This window comes from Anthonomus grandis, chromosome 5 (genome assembly GCF_022605725.1).
Source record: "Anthonomus grandis grandis chromosome 5, icAntGran1.3, whole genome shotgun sequence".
NCBI lineage: Eukaryota > Metazoa > Arthropoda > Insecta > Coleoptera > Curculionidae > Anthonomus > Anthonomus grandis.
In genome coordinates, this window is record NC_065550.1 from 14,359,756 (window position 1) to 14,380,683 (window position 20,928).

Consider the following 20,928-nt stretch of genomic DNA (forward strand, 5'->3'; position numbering starts at 1 on the left):
CAATTTTACAGGAGAAGAGAAAAACTTCGGATTTCTTGTAAGAACAATTTTTTTGTGGTTTAAAATGAAAATACACATTTATGACAACTGTTTATTTAAATATTTGTTACTAAGTAGTAAATTTTTGTTTAAAAGAAGTAGTTATCGACAAAAATAATAGGGATATACCAAGTTTTGCTACCACACCATGCAACTAAAAAGTTTTGTTTCAGTATCTGTAGGATTTAGGGAGTTTTAATTAAGAAAAAGTTTATAATTTAAAAACAAATATTTTTAAAAAAATTCCTATATTCATCAGGATTAATTATAACTTCCTTTTTTTAACTCTTTTTTCAATTCGTCCGAAAACACGATCCGCCGGTAAAAAAGAGTGACCAACCACAGGAAATGTCACAATAATTTCATTCACTGTAGAGTTAGAGTGATACAGCCATTACATCAGCATACCCATCATTGTTACGTTCTTGTTCTGGCCAGGACACCCATCGCAAAAAAGTTTGATTGAGGTAACATCAGTCAAGTCTACCATAGAAAGTTTATGATTAACTAGTGAAGATATTTCATTTGAGCCCTTAGCGCACACATTCTCGGTCTAAGTGTATGAAGTGATACTTTCCTTAGTCTGTTTGTTATTGGAATTTCCTTCACATACTGTGGAATTGTATAGATAGAGCTGCCTGGAATAGTAAGCTGATTGACCCGGGACTCGGGGCAACACCATATTTTTTTGACAGTCGAAGGATAATTTTAAAGTATTTTCCTCAAGTTTTTTAAGTGCTTCATAAAATGGCTTTGCTTTTAGATTATGAACACGTAGCATGCATATTAGCTTTGCCTTATTATCCCTGTTGGTTTTGGCAGTTATTAAGCTTTTAAGTCTTATACATTCCGAGCAAGCATCGGTGGCAGGACTCTTGAAGCTAATGTTAAAATCCCTTGTAAATACTTCCCGAAAATAGTCATATTTTACAGCCAATCTGCTGTTTTCATCACAGTATATTTTCCACAACTGCCTTATGGATAGATCACTTGGCATATACTGTCATTGAGATTTATTCCTAGTTTAGTAAGACTGAACACATTTTAACTTTAAAATAAATGCTTTTACATTTTCTTCTTTCGGCATATTTTGTACTTATCCTATCCCCTCCTCTATTTTCTTTGGGTGGTATAGTGTCAATCAAATAATTTTTAGCTGTTTTGCACCCGAAACCTTGAAATGTCCAAGATAGATAAAAAGGCTTTACTGCAAATCTGGAAAGTGCCATCTTTAGTTTTAATAAAATATTTTAACGAAACGGAATTATTTCGAGTTCCTTTTATTGGACGACGCCTTTTTGGAACATTTGGTTCTGTATGTTTAAGAATAAAGTTATCTTGCGCAATTTTCGTAGTATTTTCATAGAATTTTTCATGAAATCTTCGAATATCTTGCACAGACAAGTTTTCACAGGCAAAAGTACTTTTTTTATGATGACATTTGGGGTGTCTAGGTAGAGTTTTAGGCTTATACCTGCAATAAAAATATATTTTAAGTACCTACCTACCTAACTATTACAAATTTATTTAAAATATTACCTTTGCACTTTATCTTTTGCTTTCTTCCAGTTTGATGGATTTCGCAATTTCTTTTGGCCTTTACCAGGTGTAGCAAGACAAATGAGTCTTCCAGATCACAATGTGTGTAAGACTTTTAGAGATTTTTAACAAAAACAGCACAAATTAACTTTCAAGCACTGCACAAATAAAATCAACGTACCTATTTATACCGCAGTCAAAACAAAACTAAACCATAAAACTATTATTTGTGGAACACATGCCTGTAGGATCTCGCGGAACAAAACAGTTTTGATTCCGCGTATTATTACTGTGGTATAAGTGTAAATGGAAGAAAAGAGTTTTGAAAACGTTGCAGATTAATGGATCAAAACATTTTTGAAACATTATTTACATAGGATTAAAAAAGTTTTGCTACCGTTACTACTTTTTCGAAGGCAATTTCTTTGGGATTTATCAAGTTTTGTGGCCAAATAAATTTGACATCTTATGTCAAACGTCTTAAAGAAGACAGCGCCACACATATGTCATTTTTGAATAAAAATGGATTTAAGCAGTTTTGCAACTGAACGCCCCACTTATTGGTTAACTTCACCAATCAACAAATATGTACAATATCTTTTATCATTTTTAATACATTTTTCTATTCTACTTGTAATCTATGCAACAATTGACTACTTCAATTTCCGCTCCTGAGATGCTTCTTATAATATCAATTCTATCAACGCTTTACTGGAGAGAAGTAAATTAATGATACCACATAAAAATCACTGATTTCTGATTCAAAGACCATCAGGTTCATTAAGTACTTTCTCAGTAATAATAGGACTTATTAAATGATTTCAATTTATTGAGATTGACTTAATAAACTAATCTAATAATTATATACCAATGATGTCGAGACATAACTCGAGAAGGTATTTTTTAAGGCCTTTATACTTTAATAGTACCTTTCGGCCTCAAATGAGGAATAATTCTATTTATTACATCAGAAGTATTTTTCTTTTTTGCTTTCTTTTGAGCATTTTTCTATGCCAGACTTTCCTCTAGAATCAAATTAGGATTAAATTGACCACCTAAACAAATTATTGCTTTTAATCCATTAGAAATTCCCCTAGTTAATACTATAATTCTCCTTTATTTAGGTATTACCATTTTATGATCATCAAAGAAAATAACTACAACCAAGCTATTTCAAGTCTTGCCATTATTGTTCTTTTAGGATTTTATTTTACAATTCTTTAAGGATTAAATCTCCATTTACAATTTTAGACAGAGTTTATGGCTCAACTTTCTTTGTAACAACTGGATTAAATGGTTTACACGTAATTATTGGATCAATATTACAACACACAATCTTATGTTATGGAATTTCTTCAGTCCAATACTCTATATTTTACCAATTTATACTCCCACAGCATGAAAGATTTAATTCATTAGGAATTTCTTGAATAACCAGTTATGGTGTATTTTATTATTTTGGACGATCTCATTAACGCTTGTTGAAAGTCCTAAATTGTGGAAATTTTTCTCCTGCTTAAGAAGGGGTCAAAGTTAACCAATATGCCAGTACTTGTTTCTTCATTGGCTGTCAACTCATGAGTATTCGAAGGGATTGTATATCGTTATTAGTTTCTTAGATTAGCCAAATTATAAAAGGTTTTCAGGTGTATTGACGTCTTTCCTGAAATTGGGTTGCCGTGACAGCATATAAAAGTAAATTTTTAACATTGTATCAGAATGAAAAAAAGAAGCAAACTTAACTAAAATTATGCAGAAAAGATCATAAAATATAAGCTATTTGACATCTAATGTCAAGTACTCTAAACTGATTATCGCAATACTTTTGTTTCCAGCCCTCTTATCCGCGACAAAAAAAAATTATTTGACGTTATTTGGGTTGCCTATGTTAATTACAATAATAGCTGAAACAAATATGTATGACCATTTTTTTGGTGTGCATATTGTCTAGCCTTGAAAAAAAATCATCATTATTTAAAAATCCCTTAACAAATGATTATCAGCAAAATATTGGCAGAATTCAAAAATTAATAAAAACAAGCAATTTAAGTGATATAATTTTAAAAAAATATTCTTTTAAAAACCGTAAATTGCTCAAAATCAAAAGAAATATTAAAATCGGTTGAACTCACATCCCCTTCCTCATAATGATATATTCGTATATGAGAAAATGTCATCATCATCATCAAAAGGCAAAATAATCATGTTTAAACAAGCTATCAAATTATGTTTTCATAGTCATTTTGATGGGTATTGTGTCATTGTTATAGTAAAAATCAATTTAGAAAATACTACCTCATACAATCAATTATTGAAAGGAAGAAGAAAATAATCTTATTCACGAGTTTAGAAGAAATATGAACTTAAATCTTCTTAAACTAAAACTTAAATCTAACGATACCTTTTGTTATATTTGATTTAAGTCCAATAAGTCTTAAATACAAGAATTTACTTAAGGTATTATATATTTTTTTATATACTCAAGAGCTGAGGTTTTATCTATAGATAGACCTTTGAGCTTGTTTCTTCTTTTCAATATCCTACCTAACTTTATGTTGAATATTGAAATTGAAAGGAATGAAAAGCCATAGTTTATTTTTTTTCACATTTTATACCTCATCACATAGCTTACCAAGATAAAGTATAAGTTTATATTCCTTTAAGCGGTTAGATCTTACTTCAAAATTATTACCAACAATTTTTCTTGCCTATTTTTTTTAAAGAGATTTTTTCTAAAATTTCTAAGCCTTACCATTTGCAGGATATAGCCGTTCTCTTCCCTTATCCGGACACGTAGTTATGGTTTTGTGATATTACCAAATTTTGTAGAGAAAAATATAATCGAATACACTATTTTGCTAGCATTGATAGTTTTTTATTAGCAAATTGATAGATCATTTAGCACAGGAACTCGCAATTTATTTTAATTAACTAATTTGTGTCTCAGATGTCCCTGCTGTTGCGTCGTCCCCCAGGTCGTGAAGCTTACCCCGGTGATGTATTCTACCTTCACTCTCGTCTGCTCGAGCGTGCCGCCAAAATGTCCGACGCCCATGGAGGTGGATCACTCACCGCCTTGCCCGTCATCGAAACCCAAGCCGGTGACGTATCCGCTTACATTCCCACCAACGTAATTTCCATTACTGACGGACAAATCTTCTTGGAAACTGAATTGTTCTACAAGGGTATCCGTCCCGCCATCAACGTCGGTTTGTCTGTATCCCGTGTAGGTTCCGCTGCCCAGACCAAAGCCATGAAACAGGTTTGTTTTTCTTTAACATAATGTTTTTAATTTGGCCCCTTAATCTTAGGATAAATAGAGATTGGAGCATGTCAACAAATTAACCTTTCTTTAACTGTTAAAATTCATACTCTAATTATTATAAATATATTTTCCTATTTCCTCTAAAATGGCAATTCTTTGCAAACTTTATAAAATGGTATAAAATATAGTACGGGCACTTAACAAAACAGTTTAATTAGAGTCTTAAAAAAATTTTAGACATTTATTTTAAAACATCTGGTAAAATCATAGTTATTACCTTTAAGAATATTATAACGTCCTTTTTAATCAACCAGAGATTAGGATAAGACTAAAAGGGGCCAACTTAAGCAGGTTTTAAGTCAATCTTGTGTAAGAAGTTTCAATAATCAGTTTTTTGTTAAATATCGTCCTTCTACCACATATTTGGCATACATGAAGTCAGTTTTTTTTCTTAAGTACAAAGCAATATTTATTTTACAACTACTGCGAGCGAACTCTCTAACTCGATAGAAAGAAAATTTCTTTCTATTATAGAGAAAAAGTCTAAACCCTACTCTTAATCTCAACTGGCTTCGATCGGGTAGAGTTCGGGTTGCCGTCGGCAACCTTCGGAATAGAAATATGGAAAGAGAATGTATGGTCTTGCTATTACTTTCGTCTCTTTTTAGTACATTGAAAAAAAGAAGTATTTATCTTTGTTGTGGGGATGTTTTTGTAGCAGATTTGAAAATCAACAAATTCTCATATTCTCCTATTAGACCATTAAGCCCCATTGTGCAAGGACCAACGTTTTTAAGAATGTTATACTTTTTTTTTTCTAAAGTGAAATGAAATGGTGAACCGATGAATGCCAAGTTAATCAAAAGAAAAGAAGTACTAAAAATAGTGAAAGTTTATGGCCTTAAGAGGGTCTCTAAAAGTTGTTGATGCCCGGATGAACTTAACCCCTCTTACCTGAAACGCCCAGAGAACGAATCCTTCACAATGCTGCTAGCTCAAGCCGATGTGGGTTCTAGCTTCTTTCTCAACCAAATGAACCAAAATTTCTTGGTAGTAACTACCCAAGAGTTACCCAAATAAATGTCAAAATCAGTATGGCGCCACCAAGTTTTGGATTTTATATAATCCCAAAGGACGCCCAATATTTATCAAAATTTATATAGGCAAGTTCAAAACGAAACTTGGAAAACAAAATAAAAGTCAAGTCGGTATACACTATTATTTCCAAATTACCTATGATATTCTAACCTACTCAACTCAAGTGAAAAACAAAATAACAACAGAAAATAACAATTTATTTAAGTCTTGATTATCACAGAGAATTATGTTATGTTAATTTATTTATCTTCAAGAGGAATAATTATTTAAGTTGGTAATAAGGAACCACAACATTTAAGTTTCTAATTACAAGAAAAACAAAGTTGTCAACAGATAATGTGCCATAAAATTAAATTTTCCAGAATGGTGCACTGTCATTCGTGACCATGTTTATAAGAAATATATCTATAAGAAATATATCTAAAAAAAAATACACAATCAAAAGTGTGGTTGTCAAAATAAAATAAATTTGTTACACCCAAACCTTTTGGGGAATGAATCTTTAATTCGAATTAAACTAACAATTTACATGGCACGGTATATCCCGCCACGGACATTGACCTAAGCAAAAAAAAAAATATGACAATCCTAACTGTTGAAGCTTCCCCAATCAAAATTACCCTTTATATTAGTTTACTCTAATATTTACTAGCTAATCTGAGAAAATTTGACATCTTAGGAGTAGTTTGAAAATAAATAATATAACCCAAGTATATACTCGTAGAACTACGAAGCCGGCTGCGTCTTACCTCACAGGAGTAACTTGTCACATATATATGTACTCTTATCAGTAATATTCAATAATAAAATAGCATAGATTAAATAATGTCAATAAAATTTTAAATAAACTTTTGAGACAAAGTACAGTCGAACCTGGTGGGTCTTTGGATTATCAGAATAATATAAATATATCCAGCCTTTGAATGAGAAAAATAATTACATCCCCTAACCACCACAATTCGGCTTCACCCCGCTCAGATTGTAAAGTCATATATGTATGTATCTCAACTCAAAAGATAAAAGTTGTGATAATAAAAATAAAATAAGTGAATAAAAAAATGTTATGTTGTGTCACTTAGCTCCACACACAGAAGACTCTACTTCAGATTCGAGATTCTCCCAGACATCCAATTCCCAGTCAAAGAAAAACTGCAGGCTTCCAGGCTTCACCTCTTCCACTTCACAATACGCCAAGCTCTGGTAGTGGTCTAGGTTAGACGTTAGCTCACAGTTGCTTAAAATCTCCTCTAGATTCGAGCCAGTAGAGTACATAACCCCAAAATAAAAGTACCATGTGGCATGAAGAAATCAAGTCCGTACAAAAAAAATCCGTCCAAAATCCATGTTATGTAGCTCTAGTAGCCAAAAGAAAAAAAAAACAACCCTATACTATCAGTATAAACGATAAATTCAAGAATACCAATCAGGACCGCCATTTTGCCGATGTTCGAGGGCACGTGAAAAATTATTAGGTTTTAAATCGCCATAAAGGCCAGTAAATTCAACAAAACAACAAATTATAGCATTACGCCGAAAACGTTGATTTACTATCACCACATTTAGTCAATTATATCCCCATATGGGTAAAATTCACACGAATTTCAAAAAGAACTAAAGCACTCTTCACTTCATGATGGCGGTCTGGGAAAAGGGACGACCGCAGAGGTCAAACCCGTATTTAAGCAATCACGCACAAAATGTATTGCCAATCGAAAATAACTTAACTTTTTTTTTAAGTACCATAAAACCTTTTATAAAAAAATAAATAACTAAATTTATGGCCCAAGGAAGTTGGCAATGAAAATATGTGTCACTATGACACTCAATTTCGATTTTCCCTAGACCAGCAACTTCTTGGTATCTTCCAAGAAAACTAATATTTACATAAGATAAAAAGAGACAAAAATTAGATAGGTCAGTCCGAGTAAAATCAACCAGCATATCTGGTATGGTCAAGCCAAAATCAGATATTGTACTATGAACAGTACAACATACACAATAATTGTACATGCCCAATTAATCATTATTCGTTATAAAATAATTAAATAAAGTATGGAATAATCAATATGCGATATAATTTAAATTCTAAAATATTTCTTTAGTCCAGAACTGGGTTTTATAAGAGTATAAATAAAATTTCATTAACAACCAGTACAATATGAAGCTGAAATGTACAAAACTAAATGTGTCCTTAAAAAAAAGAATACTGTAATTTGAAATGGCTAGAGAACAGAACTATGGGTTACTTGGGAGGCTATTACAGAGAGGGCATTACTAGTATCAATCATTAATATTTGTAAAATATCTATTTTGAAAATATAACTGTAATCAGTGCTTTTAATAAAGAGTATAAAATGCTAATTTTAACCTGTAACAAGAAGTGATAAAGGGAATATGGTCGGCTTGAAAGTGATTCTAAATGAAACTTACTAATTAAATAAAGAATAGGATTTTATTAGAAAATGTTAGTTAAAATTAACCATAAAAGTCCACAAAAAATAACTTACTTAAATCAGTTACAACAGATAATTAGGGTTTTATTGCGGTCAAAAGATCAACGGTATATCTTTGAGTGAACTATAATTTGTTAACTACTTTTTTCAGGTCTAAAACGATCATTAAGTTTATAAGGTCATATAGTTTATCTACGCTTATTTACGCCCCGAAATTGGGAAATTCCCAGTGATTCCACAGAAGGGAATAAAATGTATAATCCTTTTATCCCTAATTCAATCGTTTGTTCTTTCTCTTCCATTTCTAAGGCAAAATTAATAATATTATTATCTTAAATCTCTATTTTAAGACAAATTTTAAAATATAAATTTAATAGTAAATATATTTAAATTAAAAAAAAGAAAATATATTATGCTATTATAAATACACACTAGGAAAGAGATAAGATAAAATTAGGAGGATCCGTCATAAAATTCGCCGTCTTATTGATACCTAAAATTACTTCAAAAATCTATAAGAAAACTTCTCCCTTATCGGCATCCCTTATGAATATAGGATGAAAACAGAAACAATAACAAAGCATACTTATTACTTAAAAGATCGATAATGTCGAATGACATTTCAGTAATTGACATTGTGGGCTGTGAAAAATGCCATTAGCTATAAAAATACCCTAATGTTTGTAGATTGGGTAGTATAAGAATGTCTAAAGCCGAACGATGCCGAGTGACATAGAGAAAAGGTTAGCAAGTGCTAATCGCGCATAGAAAGATATTTTCTTTCTATATTTTTTCTTGTCTATTTCTATGTTTATCGAGTTAGAGAGTACGGCTGCTGATTACTAGGCATGAAAATTACTTTTAAGTTAATCATAACCCCATGTTAAGTCTCAATACAAGCTTAATAAGCTTAGCCCCATCACATGTTTGTGGTTCTTTGCTTGGTCATAAATGTTCTTACTGTATGTTAGATCATATTATAATGCTAGTAAAGAATTTAAATTTTTGCCTAAAAAGGAAAACAAAATTCCAGAAACCAAAAAGCTTGTTAAAAAATATGGATCGAGTTATCTACCTCAAGGTCTTTTAAAGGTAATAATAAACATTTCATTGTTCCAACAAATAAACCCTCTTTAAACAAAGAAAATGCGTTTAATAAATAATATTTACTCAAAAACTTTCGAACATTGACGAATTCACTGCAATATCTATAATACTGGAGAATTTTCTGCATAAAACACATTACAGAAAACAAAAGTAGTTAATCAACAGTAACAAGAATTGCTTTGAACATTTATTAAATTAATATTGAACGCTGGTAGCTTTTAATAGTTTTTTTTAAATAAATTAAATAACTAGTTTATTGAATGTATATAATTTAATATACAGATAATATGGATTAGGTATATGCAAGTAAAATCATTGCAAGCTTATAAATTTGACAGTCATGAGAAACTCTGTTTCTTTGGACTACAAAAAATAATGAAGTCTAAAATATTTTCTTAAAGAACAAAAATAAGTATCCACCACTGTATTATCAGACCCATCATGATATTATATGTGTGCGAAACTTGAACCATGACAAAGCAAAATGAAAACTGACTAACAATAGCAGAACTGAAAGATGAAAACTCCAAATAGAATACCGGGTCAAAAACAACAGTGAACTGGAAAACCTGCCGTCGACCAAATATCATCGAAACGGTTAAAGCTGAAAGACTAAGGTGACAAACGAGTGGTGAAATTAGTACGGGAGCAAAATTCAACGGACAGAAAACCACTTGGAAAACCCAAATTGCACTGGGGGGATAACCTGTTGCAGACTTCAGAACCTTAAATATCGCCAATGCTGTACAGCTTATGACGGATATGTTAGGAATTCTGCTAAAAACTGCTTAAGAATTCTTCAGAAGGGAGAAATACAAACTGGTGTATTGAAAAAAATTGTGTAATATGTTTTGAATCTCGCATTAAATATATCATTCTGTTTTGGAGTGTCTCAACTGATTGGAAGATAGCATTCAAAACTGAAAAATATGTTATTTGACTTTTAGCAGGAATACAAAGACAGTTATCTGCAAGACCCCATTTTAAGCAGTTTAAACTCTTAGCTTTATTATATATAATGGAATGTTTGTATATAAAAACAAGGACCAGTTTACATTTGCAAACTCCTCCACCAGGCAAAGACAGAATTTAATTTTATATTCTAGGCATCAATCTATCTTCTTTTAAAAAAGCTTTAAATATATGTCACCAAAACTGCTAAATAATTTACCAAACAGCTATAAAAATTTAAACATCAGAAAATTCAAAAATGTAATGAAGATAAAAAAGGCATGTTAATAGAAAAGGCATCTACCCTACAAGAACTCCTGGTGGATACATTAAATTAATGAGGCAATTTCAACTTTCTTCAATTCCCAAATTTTTGTAACATAATTACTGCAGTCATATTCTGACAGTCCTTGTTTATAGTTTTGTGTATAGTATTAGTATTATAGGTAAATGATATTTTACCTTTTTTTTTAGTTCTTAGGACTTTAGATTAATGAGAAAATTCCGTACAGCTTATGTGTTTTTTTTTAATTGTAGAAATAAATAATTTGCTGAATTTAAGAAATTGAAGACAATCATTTGCTATAAAAACCAAACCATCTCAAATATTGGCCAATATAGGTTTAGAACCTAAGTACAAAATCTTTTTAAAGGCTTTTTAAAGACAACGAAAGCTCTTGAAAAAACTATACTTTTTTACACTGTTATGAAAATCTTTGGATAATTCCTTAATAACAAAACCAAAAAGATGCTTTTTTTCCGGACTTATACATATACCGGGTCACACAGAAAAAAGGGAACACTAAATAACTTTCTTACTTTTCAAGATAAACAAATGAAATTTGGTATATTGATAGAATAGTTATAAGAGCATCTTTCGACATATTCAGTTTAACAGGAAATGACACTAATTTTCTTATTTTAAATGGGACACTTGGTATATTATTATGTATTTCGATAGAAAATAATATTCTGGAAACAATGATACTGTATTTTCTACTTTTTGTTTTATACTCATAGAAAAAAAAATTTTAAATTTTAAAATAGGGTGCCATGAATGCGTTGAAAGTTTTAATTTTTAATCAAATAATCACGGAAAAATAGTTTTTATTCCATTTTATGACTTAAATCTTTTACACCCTATTTAAACTGTCCAAACCATTAGTTTTGGCATTTATTTATTTTTTTAAATAGCACATTATTGGGAACAAACACTTTTGAAATGCGGTTTCTTTTTCTCAATAATTCGATATGATTATCTTTTAAATCGGTTGATAAAGAGAAAAAAACTAAGTCACATAAATAAACGCATTTAATTAATAAAAATAGCATAGAAGGCTTTGATTTCTTCAATCGGCTGTGTTTTGGCGCGTTCTTCATTTATTTTTCAGTTGACATAATATATGACATCTTGTTAAGCGTAATTATTATTTGTTATTTAAATAAATGTTAGTAACATTTGAAATGTTTACCAATGAAGAAAAAGTTAATATGCCGTACGCATACTCCCGCGCATACGTACTTTCATTCGACAAGAAGGTGGTTGTTTTGAGCAATACATGTAAAAAGTTTCCTATTAAATAATTTATAAACCTAATATTTTTTCTGTTTGTTTACCGTTTGTGTGTAGCTATGTTATGTTAAGTAAATGTTAAATAAAATATGTAATTTTTGAAAAATTTGTTCTTTTATTCTCGAATAGTAATATGACGTTTGACAAAATGTCGATGTGTTATGTCATTTGAAAAAAAGCGCAGGCGTGTCATTACAATGCTTCCTGTTCGTTCATTTTTGTGAATTAGCTTTTTCTTCCTATGGGCTTATTTATCAACCGATTTAAAAAATAATCATATCAAATTATTAGGCGAAAGAAACCGCATCTCAAAAGTGGTTGTTCCCAATAATGTGCTATTTAAAGAAATAATGTAAATGTCTAAATTAATGATTTGGACATTTTAAATAGGCGTGTAAAAGATTTAAGTCATAAAATGCAATGAAAACAATTTTTTTCGTGATTACTTGATTAAAAATTAAAACTTTCAACGCATTCGTGGCACCCTATTTTAAAATTAAAAAAAAAATTATTTTCTCTATAAGTATAAAACAAAAAGTAGTAAATAGAGTACCATTGTTTTTAGAATATTATTTTCTCTCGAAATACGTAATTTTATACCAAGTCTCCCATTTAAAATAAGAAAGTTAGTGTCATTTCTTGTTAAACCGGAAGTGATGGAAGTCAACAGAATATTTCAAAAGATGCTTTTATAACTATTCTATTGATCGATATACCAAATTTCATTAGTTTATCTTAAAAAGTAAAAAAGTTATTAAGTGTTCCCTCTTTTCTGTGTCACCCGGTATATTTTTATTTGACATATATATTTGAATTATAGACATGTTTTCTAAGCAGTTCCAAAACGAACAAATTACATCACTAATAAAATAAATAAATCTTTTATAAACATAAAATAAATTATATATTTTTAGACATTGTGCCTGTTTTGAGAGATATTTTGGGTATTGAAAAGTTAGTAGGGGAAGTCTTTTCTCCACAAATAAAATGCTAATCCTCTCATTTCAGGAGTGATGCATTTTGGCAAGTGTTCTTGCCATCATCAGACTTGAGTTACTTAACACATATACAAATTCTAAACAATAACAGTAGTTAGTATTGTAGTATTTAGTATAGTAGTTATTGTTTAGAATTTGTGTATGTGTTAAGTAACTCAAGTCTGATAATGGCAAGAACACTTGCCGAAATGCACCACTCTTGAAATGAGAGGATTAGCATTTATTTGTGGAGAAAAGACTTCCCCTACTAACTTTTCAATATTATATTGACTCCACTTCAGAAAGGACTTTTTCCTTAATATAAGATATTTTGGGCTTATCAGTCCTAAACAGTTTCCTGAATAATACATTAATATTCATAGTGTGTATGTTTTGTAGGTCGCCGGTTCCATGAAACTGGAACTCGCCCAATACCGTGAGGTAGCCGCCTTTGCCCAGTTCGGTTCCGACTTGGACGCTGCCACTCAACAACTGTTGAACCGTGGTGTCAGGTTGACCGAATTGTTGAAACAGGGACAGTATGTACCAATGGCCATTGAAGAACAGGTCGCCATTATCTACTGCGGTGTCAGAGGACACTTGGACAAACTTGACCCCTCAAAGATCACTGTTTTCGAGAAGCAATTCTCTGAACACATTAAGTAAGTAATTTTTTCCTAACTAACGTTTAATAGAAAACTACTACCACTTATTAAAGAAATGGCTTTCCTTAATTTTCCTAAACTCTGTACTAATTTATTCCAGTGTTAGGGTTGGAGGTCACTTTGTCTTCTGTGTGTGTTCTGTGAGATGTTCTTGATATTTTTGCAGTTTTTATTGTTTTCAGCCATCATTACTTACTTATTAGTATAGCATCAAAAGTAATAACAATTTCTTGAAACAAAAACAAAACGAATGAAACTAAAAAGCATTAGTAAAATATCTAAACATTTTAAAAAGGTCCATCTACACTAGTCTAGTGGGGAAATTGTTTGCCAGCACCTGTCTTAACAAAATAAACCTAAGTATAATGAATGTTGCATCATACGTTTAAAGAATTGGAAACTTTTTCTGACTATATTGTTAAAAATTATTTATAAAAGGTCTCCAAGATATGACTTGACAATATTGGTTAGTTGTTTAACTGTTTATTAGAAAAGTTTAATGTGATCTTTTGTTTGAAGGAATATAGAGAAAATAGACATTCTGGGCGGTTTAGCACTTTTTCCAGCGCATTTTCCAATACCTGAAGCGTGTCTGATATGTTTTTAGTATAACCGGAAGTTCTTCTAGCGAAACGGCCTTTATCTATTCAAGTAGTAGCAAAACGCCGTCCTTTTGTGCTTCGTGTTAGTTTTGGACAGTGTGGCAGGGAGCCAAGTCTGGTAAATGCGTCGGCTCAGGCATGATTACGCTGTTGATATCGGTAAAAAATTATGAACACGTAATAACGTGTGAGATGGCCCTTTACCGTGACTAGTTTTTCACAATTTCGATTTTTTCGTATTGCTTCTCGCTAGCTGCGTACATCTTAACCGCACTTTCTCCACTGGGACTTGCCGGATGCAATTGAAGTAGGCTTGCCGAATGCTGCAGTCAACATTTTAAGTATCTAGGAGTACGTAATTTTATTTTCTATAGAAAATATATTACAGATTCTTTGGTACATTTTTTAAATAATGTCAACGTATATTCGTTCTGGACATGTGTACCAACTCCACAAAATAGAAAATCAAGAATCCAATGTTCATATTTACATGTGAAATTTGAAGTCTTATTTTTTTTTAATCCCATGTATGTTAACTTGTCATTTTTCTTAAGAACTCTACAGTTAGTGGGTTTTTGTTTTTTCACTATAAGCCATCCTGCTCCTGTTTGTTTCTGGGTTACATAGGAGTCGACAAAAATCACTCATATACTGTATTTAATAATTGTCATCAAAAATAGTACTTAAGTATTACTCTTATTTCATTATTAAAGCTAGTAATGTTTATTTTATTCTCGATACGCGTTTACTAATACAAATTAATATCTTCAGGGGAAGATTAAAACTGTCAACAGTTCCTCAGCGTCATCCAACATCCATCATCAAAAAATTAAAATTAATTAGCCTTTTTTGGAATTCCTAGATCCCCAAATTTGTAACATCATGAATGACTTTTAGATATGTCTTTATTATCAGTCAAGCAAGGATTGTCGTATTCCGACGTATATCCGAACTCTTACAATTACTGTGATGACGGTATTTAAAACCCAGTATCTTCACTACTGGAAATGTCTAACCTAAATATGTAAAAACTGATTGTGAACATAATGAACAAGTAAATTATAAATTTCAACTAAAAACACCTCCTCTTCTAAAAAGAATTCATAACTTTTCTCTGAATATTTCGCTTCTTGCAATTACTTTTGTTATAATGCTTTAACATAAAGCCACTATCCGATATTACAGATATAAAATAAAATCTTAAATTATTTTTTTAAATTATAGGAGCAGACACCAGAACATACTGCAGAGCATCTCCAAAGAGGGTAAAATTACCGAAAGCACCGATGCTGAATTGAAGAAAATCGTACAGGAGTTTATTGCTAGCTTCTCTGGTTAATTTTTTAATTAATTATATTTATTATAATACGGCTTTTAGCTGACAACGTATAAAAACTCATAAATACTAAGTATTTTGCCGTTGTTTGCTAGAAGATCCATATTGTGTAATTTTACCATATGTCGCCAACAACCTGTCTATTTACACATAAGTTTTAGAATGCTAAGGTGATTTTTTAGAAAATGTTTCAGAATCCTAATCAACTTTATTTGAAATGCGTGAAGGTGCGGCATTTCGTTGTTTTTATTAAGTATTTTTTGTTTGTATCGAAACACAATAATAAATAAATTACTCTAAATGTTTTGAGTTTTATATTTATCTTTTCCTTATACTAACTCACAAATACCTCGACTCTTATGTCTTTTTTTTTCTTTTAACTAAAACAAATCGTATAAAATTTTTATATACATTACAGTTATCTCAAAAACAAAATCTTAAAAGATTATCAGTCTTACTTAAAACTAATTTTATTTATGAGAATTAAATCACTGTTCGTAAATCCTATACATTTTTTTAATGCCAAAGACCCTGATCGGTTATGGCTGTGAATATAATGTTCAAATAGTGCTGAAGATTTGTAATAATACAAACTAGGAAAAACATTGCGTTGCTTAAGTGAATGTATAGAGAAATCAAACCAAGTGTGATTCAAATTTAAAAAAATTATAGCTTAGAGCACTTTCGGTGTGAACTAATGATGGTTGTGTATTTTTTTTAAGTGACCATTAATAACCTCCTGTGCAGGCGTTTAACAAAAATGTTTCATCGCATGTTTTGAAAACAAAAGATAGGGACAACATTTTTATAACGATATACAGACATTTTCATACAGGACTAGATAAGTTTCAAGTTGTCAGTTAAAAATCAAGAATCATGTTATGATTGCCTTTCACAAAGGTTTGCAAGTTCTGAAGCTACTTACAGATTTTTCTCGAGCTTTCATTTTATAGGTGACAAATGATGTTGATTTTGACTTCATGAACTCACGGTAATGAATAATAAACCACTAGCCAATTAATATGCTATTTACAGATTAAAAGTAAAATTGTTTCAAATACTAATAGCAAAATACTGTCTTTTAAGTCAGTATGTGGTTCGAATAAAACTGATTTAGGGGGAAATCAGAACGAACACGAAGTAATGAAATCAGTATATAAGGATGACAAAAATAGTGGTAATGGAAGTACGGAAGCGATATTATTTTTACAAGAAATGAGATTGTTTCAAGTACAAAGCGTTTAAAAAGGAAAATGCCAATGAAAACACTGAAAGTAATTTTTGATGCATGTTTTATGGGTCTATAATTATAGCTCAAATAAAGGAAAAATAGATCTGCTTCGTGGTATGTAAACTCTAGAGCTTCCAGTCACTTGATTGAATACAGGAGGAAAAGCAACAATACGACTTTCAGAGGATGACACAATTCATAAAATGTGGTACTGGTGTAAGAGTGAAGAACTGAAAAGTCCATAATGTGTCTTGAGTGCCGCAATTAGATTCAAATCATCTAGTATCGGCGAAAAAGCTGCATTTTTATAAATATGAGTATAAAATCGATGTACTCACGAAATCGATCTCGAGGATTCTTCTCAATATATTTACTCTTGACTTAATACTTTCAGATGTTTGCGGTCCTGAGAATTGTATAAAAAAAAATCTTTTAAGGTGAAGATGTTGTTCAGGAAAGCTTACTACAGAATTACTAGTATTTTGAAGACAACAAACCACGAGCTGTGATATGCCATATAAGGGTTATTCAACCTTTTAATTTTATCGTTTTGTTGTGCTCTGATTTAAACTAGTTTTATAAAGTTTGTATACAGAGTGGTCCAGTTTCGAAAGCGGAAACTTTTGTATTGTAAAGTAAAGTATATTCGAAAAATGCTTCGTTACAAAGATACAGGGTGTCAAACTTTTAAATAATAAAATATTTAAATTTGATTATATTTTCAAAATTTATTTGGCATCTTTGTTAGATAAGATATATCTTTTTACGTAAAAACTATGAATCACTGATTTTATTTTCAATAAAAATTATTACTGAAGTTCTCGCTTAATTTACAATAAAAAATTATTTTTTTTTTCATTCACTACGTAATTTGCTAAAGACAATTTTAATTTATTAGGGAATTGAACCTCTTTTTTTACATTTTGGAATAGGAAATGAAACAGAAGATTATTACTATCAGTATTTCGTAGACACTACAATACCTGAATTCCAGATGCTCAGATTTTTATTGAAACTCGTCAGAATTTTCGGAACTTTGGCCTGAGTGGTAATGATAAACAAAATAGAAACTGCCCAAATAATAATCTAAATAACCGTACACTTCGTACTTTTGAAACTTGGATTACGCGTGAGATTATCTTATCTATTTTAATCTACCAAATTTCACTTAAATATCTAAAGCAATTTTGAACATATACTGTTTACTTAATACTAAATTTAAATATTTTAATTAAAACTTCGACACCCTGTACCTCTGTAACAAACCATTTTTTGAATAAAGTTTACATTATATTTTCAGATTTTCTATCCGATATCTAAGTTTCCGCTTTCGAAACTGTATATTTTTGTGTCTTGCTTTATAAAGCAAGCTCCAAAAGTAATTAGGGCAAATAAGGGCAGTTGGAAATTGGTTTCTTTGATGTGCCTTTTCTGCATATACCGATTCAATTGCTTTTTGTATATGCAAAATAATATGTTATTGCATTTTCCAGCAAAACATCTTGTACCTATTTTTTGTTAATAATTATTTCTGTCAAAAAATGGTCTCCTGTACATAAATGATAATTAGCATTTTATAAACTTTTTTTTTTACTCGAACAACATTTTCAGTTTGATTTCTGTAATTTATAACAGCTGATTCATATCCAATACTGATCAGGAGTCATCACAATTATTGAAATATTGTACTGACCCATTAGGCAAATTAACCTACATAAAGCTAAAAAAATAGAAATAAATAATATTTTTTACCCGAATCCCTGTACACAAAGCGTTTTTGTTATACTAAAACTTGCTGGTATTTACAAAAAAAAAATAAAAAGGAGGAAAAAAGTACGAGACGCAACACAATTTAAAGTGGAAAATCGCCTTTAGTCCAGTATATCAGGCAGTGTTGCGAAAGTTTCGATGCGTTAAAATGATCCATCCTCAACATCTGCGAAAAATTAAGATGCCTCTGGTAAGCCTCGTTTTCTCTAGCAGTGTCGCCACATATTCGGTGAAGATCTGAAAGAAAGATGTGATTAGATTAGGTTTTTGAGCCGCCAAAACAAAAAATTAAATCGGATTAAACACAAAACAAAGAAACCAAATTCTCCATTATATTAGAATGCCTATATGATGAAAGAAATATACCTGATTTGTATATATTAACAAATAAAAACATTAGATTGCACGCTTAAAGGGTTTTATTTTCATTTAATATAATACATACACGCTACAAATTGTTTTATTATACTGTGGTTTCATTAGTGACTGTTGCTCATGGTAATTTTATTTGAGTTATTGGGGCTTTTTGAAATCGAGTTGGAAAAACTGATCTTTAGTTATGAAATATAAAATATGAATAAACATGTTGGATCATTTAAATTTCGCGTAAAGGATTTTGTTGAAAGGTTAGTTTGATCTCAACATAAGGCCCGCTCGTACAACCGTTAGGAGTTTGCACCTCATCGTTCCCAACTGAGCAGCGTATCCAATTTTCATGATCATTACAAAATTTAAATATAATTTAAAAATACGGGCTCCGGTCATAAACAATTCACATCGAAATGGTTAAGGATTCTGAGGCGTGGTCATAAATCTACCTGTGCTGTTGAAGCAATATATAAAAAAAGTGTTTTAAATCTTTTAAGATTTAGCTGGGCGTTAAATATAATTTATTGTTACAACCAATGGGCACGACATTATTTCTTGACTTTTGTAGATTAGAATAGGAAAGCTGTAGTTTGTCTGCACCTCCGCGTTAAGAGGTTGATAATCCAAATAAAATAAGCGAGATAACAATGTACAGCGAAATTTAATTTTTTAAAGGATCTCAGTTTTATTTGTTTTTTGACTAATTCCTTTTCTAAATATTTGTTGGGCAATTTACAAAAAAAAAGTTCAATTTAGATATAAAGGGTACATACAAAAATGCTACCAGAAGACTTACGAAAATATAGCTACCAGCTATATTTTCGTAAAACCAATCGTTTTAGCCTCTAAGGTGCAAAATACCCGCTTTTGTTCTGCCGTTGATTGGCCGTGATTAACATAAATATAATCTTTAATAAGTTTATTCGGTATTTTATTACATGGTACGTGATTCCAAAACGACGTCTAAGCTACTCATTATACCATAGGATTTAAGAAATTTTACAAAAATATTGTCATGGTGATCTTTTACGACGGTATTAATATTTATTAAAGAAACACTAAAAGGTAAAATAAGCCAAATCAGAAATACCTGCTTCCTTTATAGAATAAATAATTCACCATTTTCACCATTTCTAAGGTCTGAATAACTCCAATCTACAACCGATACTACCTGTGAGACAATAAAACTGCCCAGTAATTTCAATTAAAAATGAGGGTACCTAAAAAGGGCTACCTGAGGCTTTTTTCAAGATACGATCCTTTCAGGCCTTAAATGTGTTCCTAAAAAATCTATCTACTATTCCAATTGCTGTGTTTAGAGCATACAGAATATTTACAAATACCATTACCAAATGCTGTTTAAATATAAATAAACCTTTACAGAAAATCAGAAATTTGAGCGTGCTCTCAGAAACAGTAAGCGAATAAAGTCGGTTAAATAGTTTGAAAGTTGCGCATTTTTGTACCGCTTTTTTTATTAACTTTTATTTATTAAGAAACTTATTTAAAAAAGAAAAAGAAAACAGATGGTGGTAGTGGATAAAACGGAATTTTCACATTCTCGTGAAATTACTTCAGCTGTAACCAAAGTTCAGTCCTTGAGCCAATTTTTTTCTTGGTATAATATTTCTGATACTTGGTATATATATTTCTGATATGTTCGAAGTTGTAAAAACATGTAAAATACAAACTTTGCGGATGATATACAATTATGACATTCATTTAAAATCAATTATCTGCAAGAAGTTGAAATGGAAATTAATAATGATCTGAAAGCAATACTTAAATACGCGCAGCTAAATAACTTAAAACTTTTTTCAACTTTACTTTTTTCCCTTTTGAAAAAGACTTAAGATTTAAGTTTCATATTTTTTTCAGTTGTTAAAAAAAGCATATTTCGCATTAAGAACTCTTTAAATGAGATAAAGGATAATAAGTATAATATAAAATCAA

At 30.7% G+C, this 20,928-nt stretch overlaps 2 protein-coding genes across 2 annotated transcripts in view; one reads left to right on the top strand and one right to left on the bottom strand.

Annotated features, from left to right (window-relative positions):
- Positions 1-15,910, top strand: part of LOC126736586 (ATP synthase subunit alpha, mitochondrial) — a 30,125-nt gene extending 14,215 nt beyond the window's left edge. Inside the window, exons 6-8 of the mRNA XM_050441010.1 lie at positions 4,526-4,840; positions 13,402-13,664; positions 15,494-15,910. Coding sequence (XP_050296967.1) covers positions 4,526-4,840; positions 13,402-13,664; positions 15,494-15,608 — 693 coding nt within the window. The 3' untranslated portion in view covers positions 15,609-15,910. The remainder of the gene's footprint in view (positions 1-4,525; positions 4,841-13,401; positions 13,665-15,493) is intronic.
- The window catches only part of LOC126736587 (MAU2 chromatid cohesion factor homolog), a 28,301-nt gene continuing 23,275 nt past the window's right edge, over positions 15,903-20,928 (bottom strand). Inside the window, exon 10 of the mRNA XM_050441011.1 lies at positions 15,903-18,843. Within this exon, the coding sequence (XP_050296968.1) occupies positions 18,689-18,843 (155 nt within the window). The 3' untranslated portion in view covers positions 15,903-18,688. The remainder of the gene's footprint in view (positions 18,844-20,928) is intronic.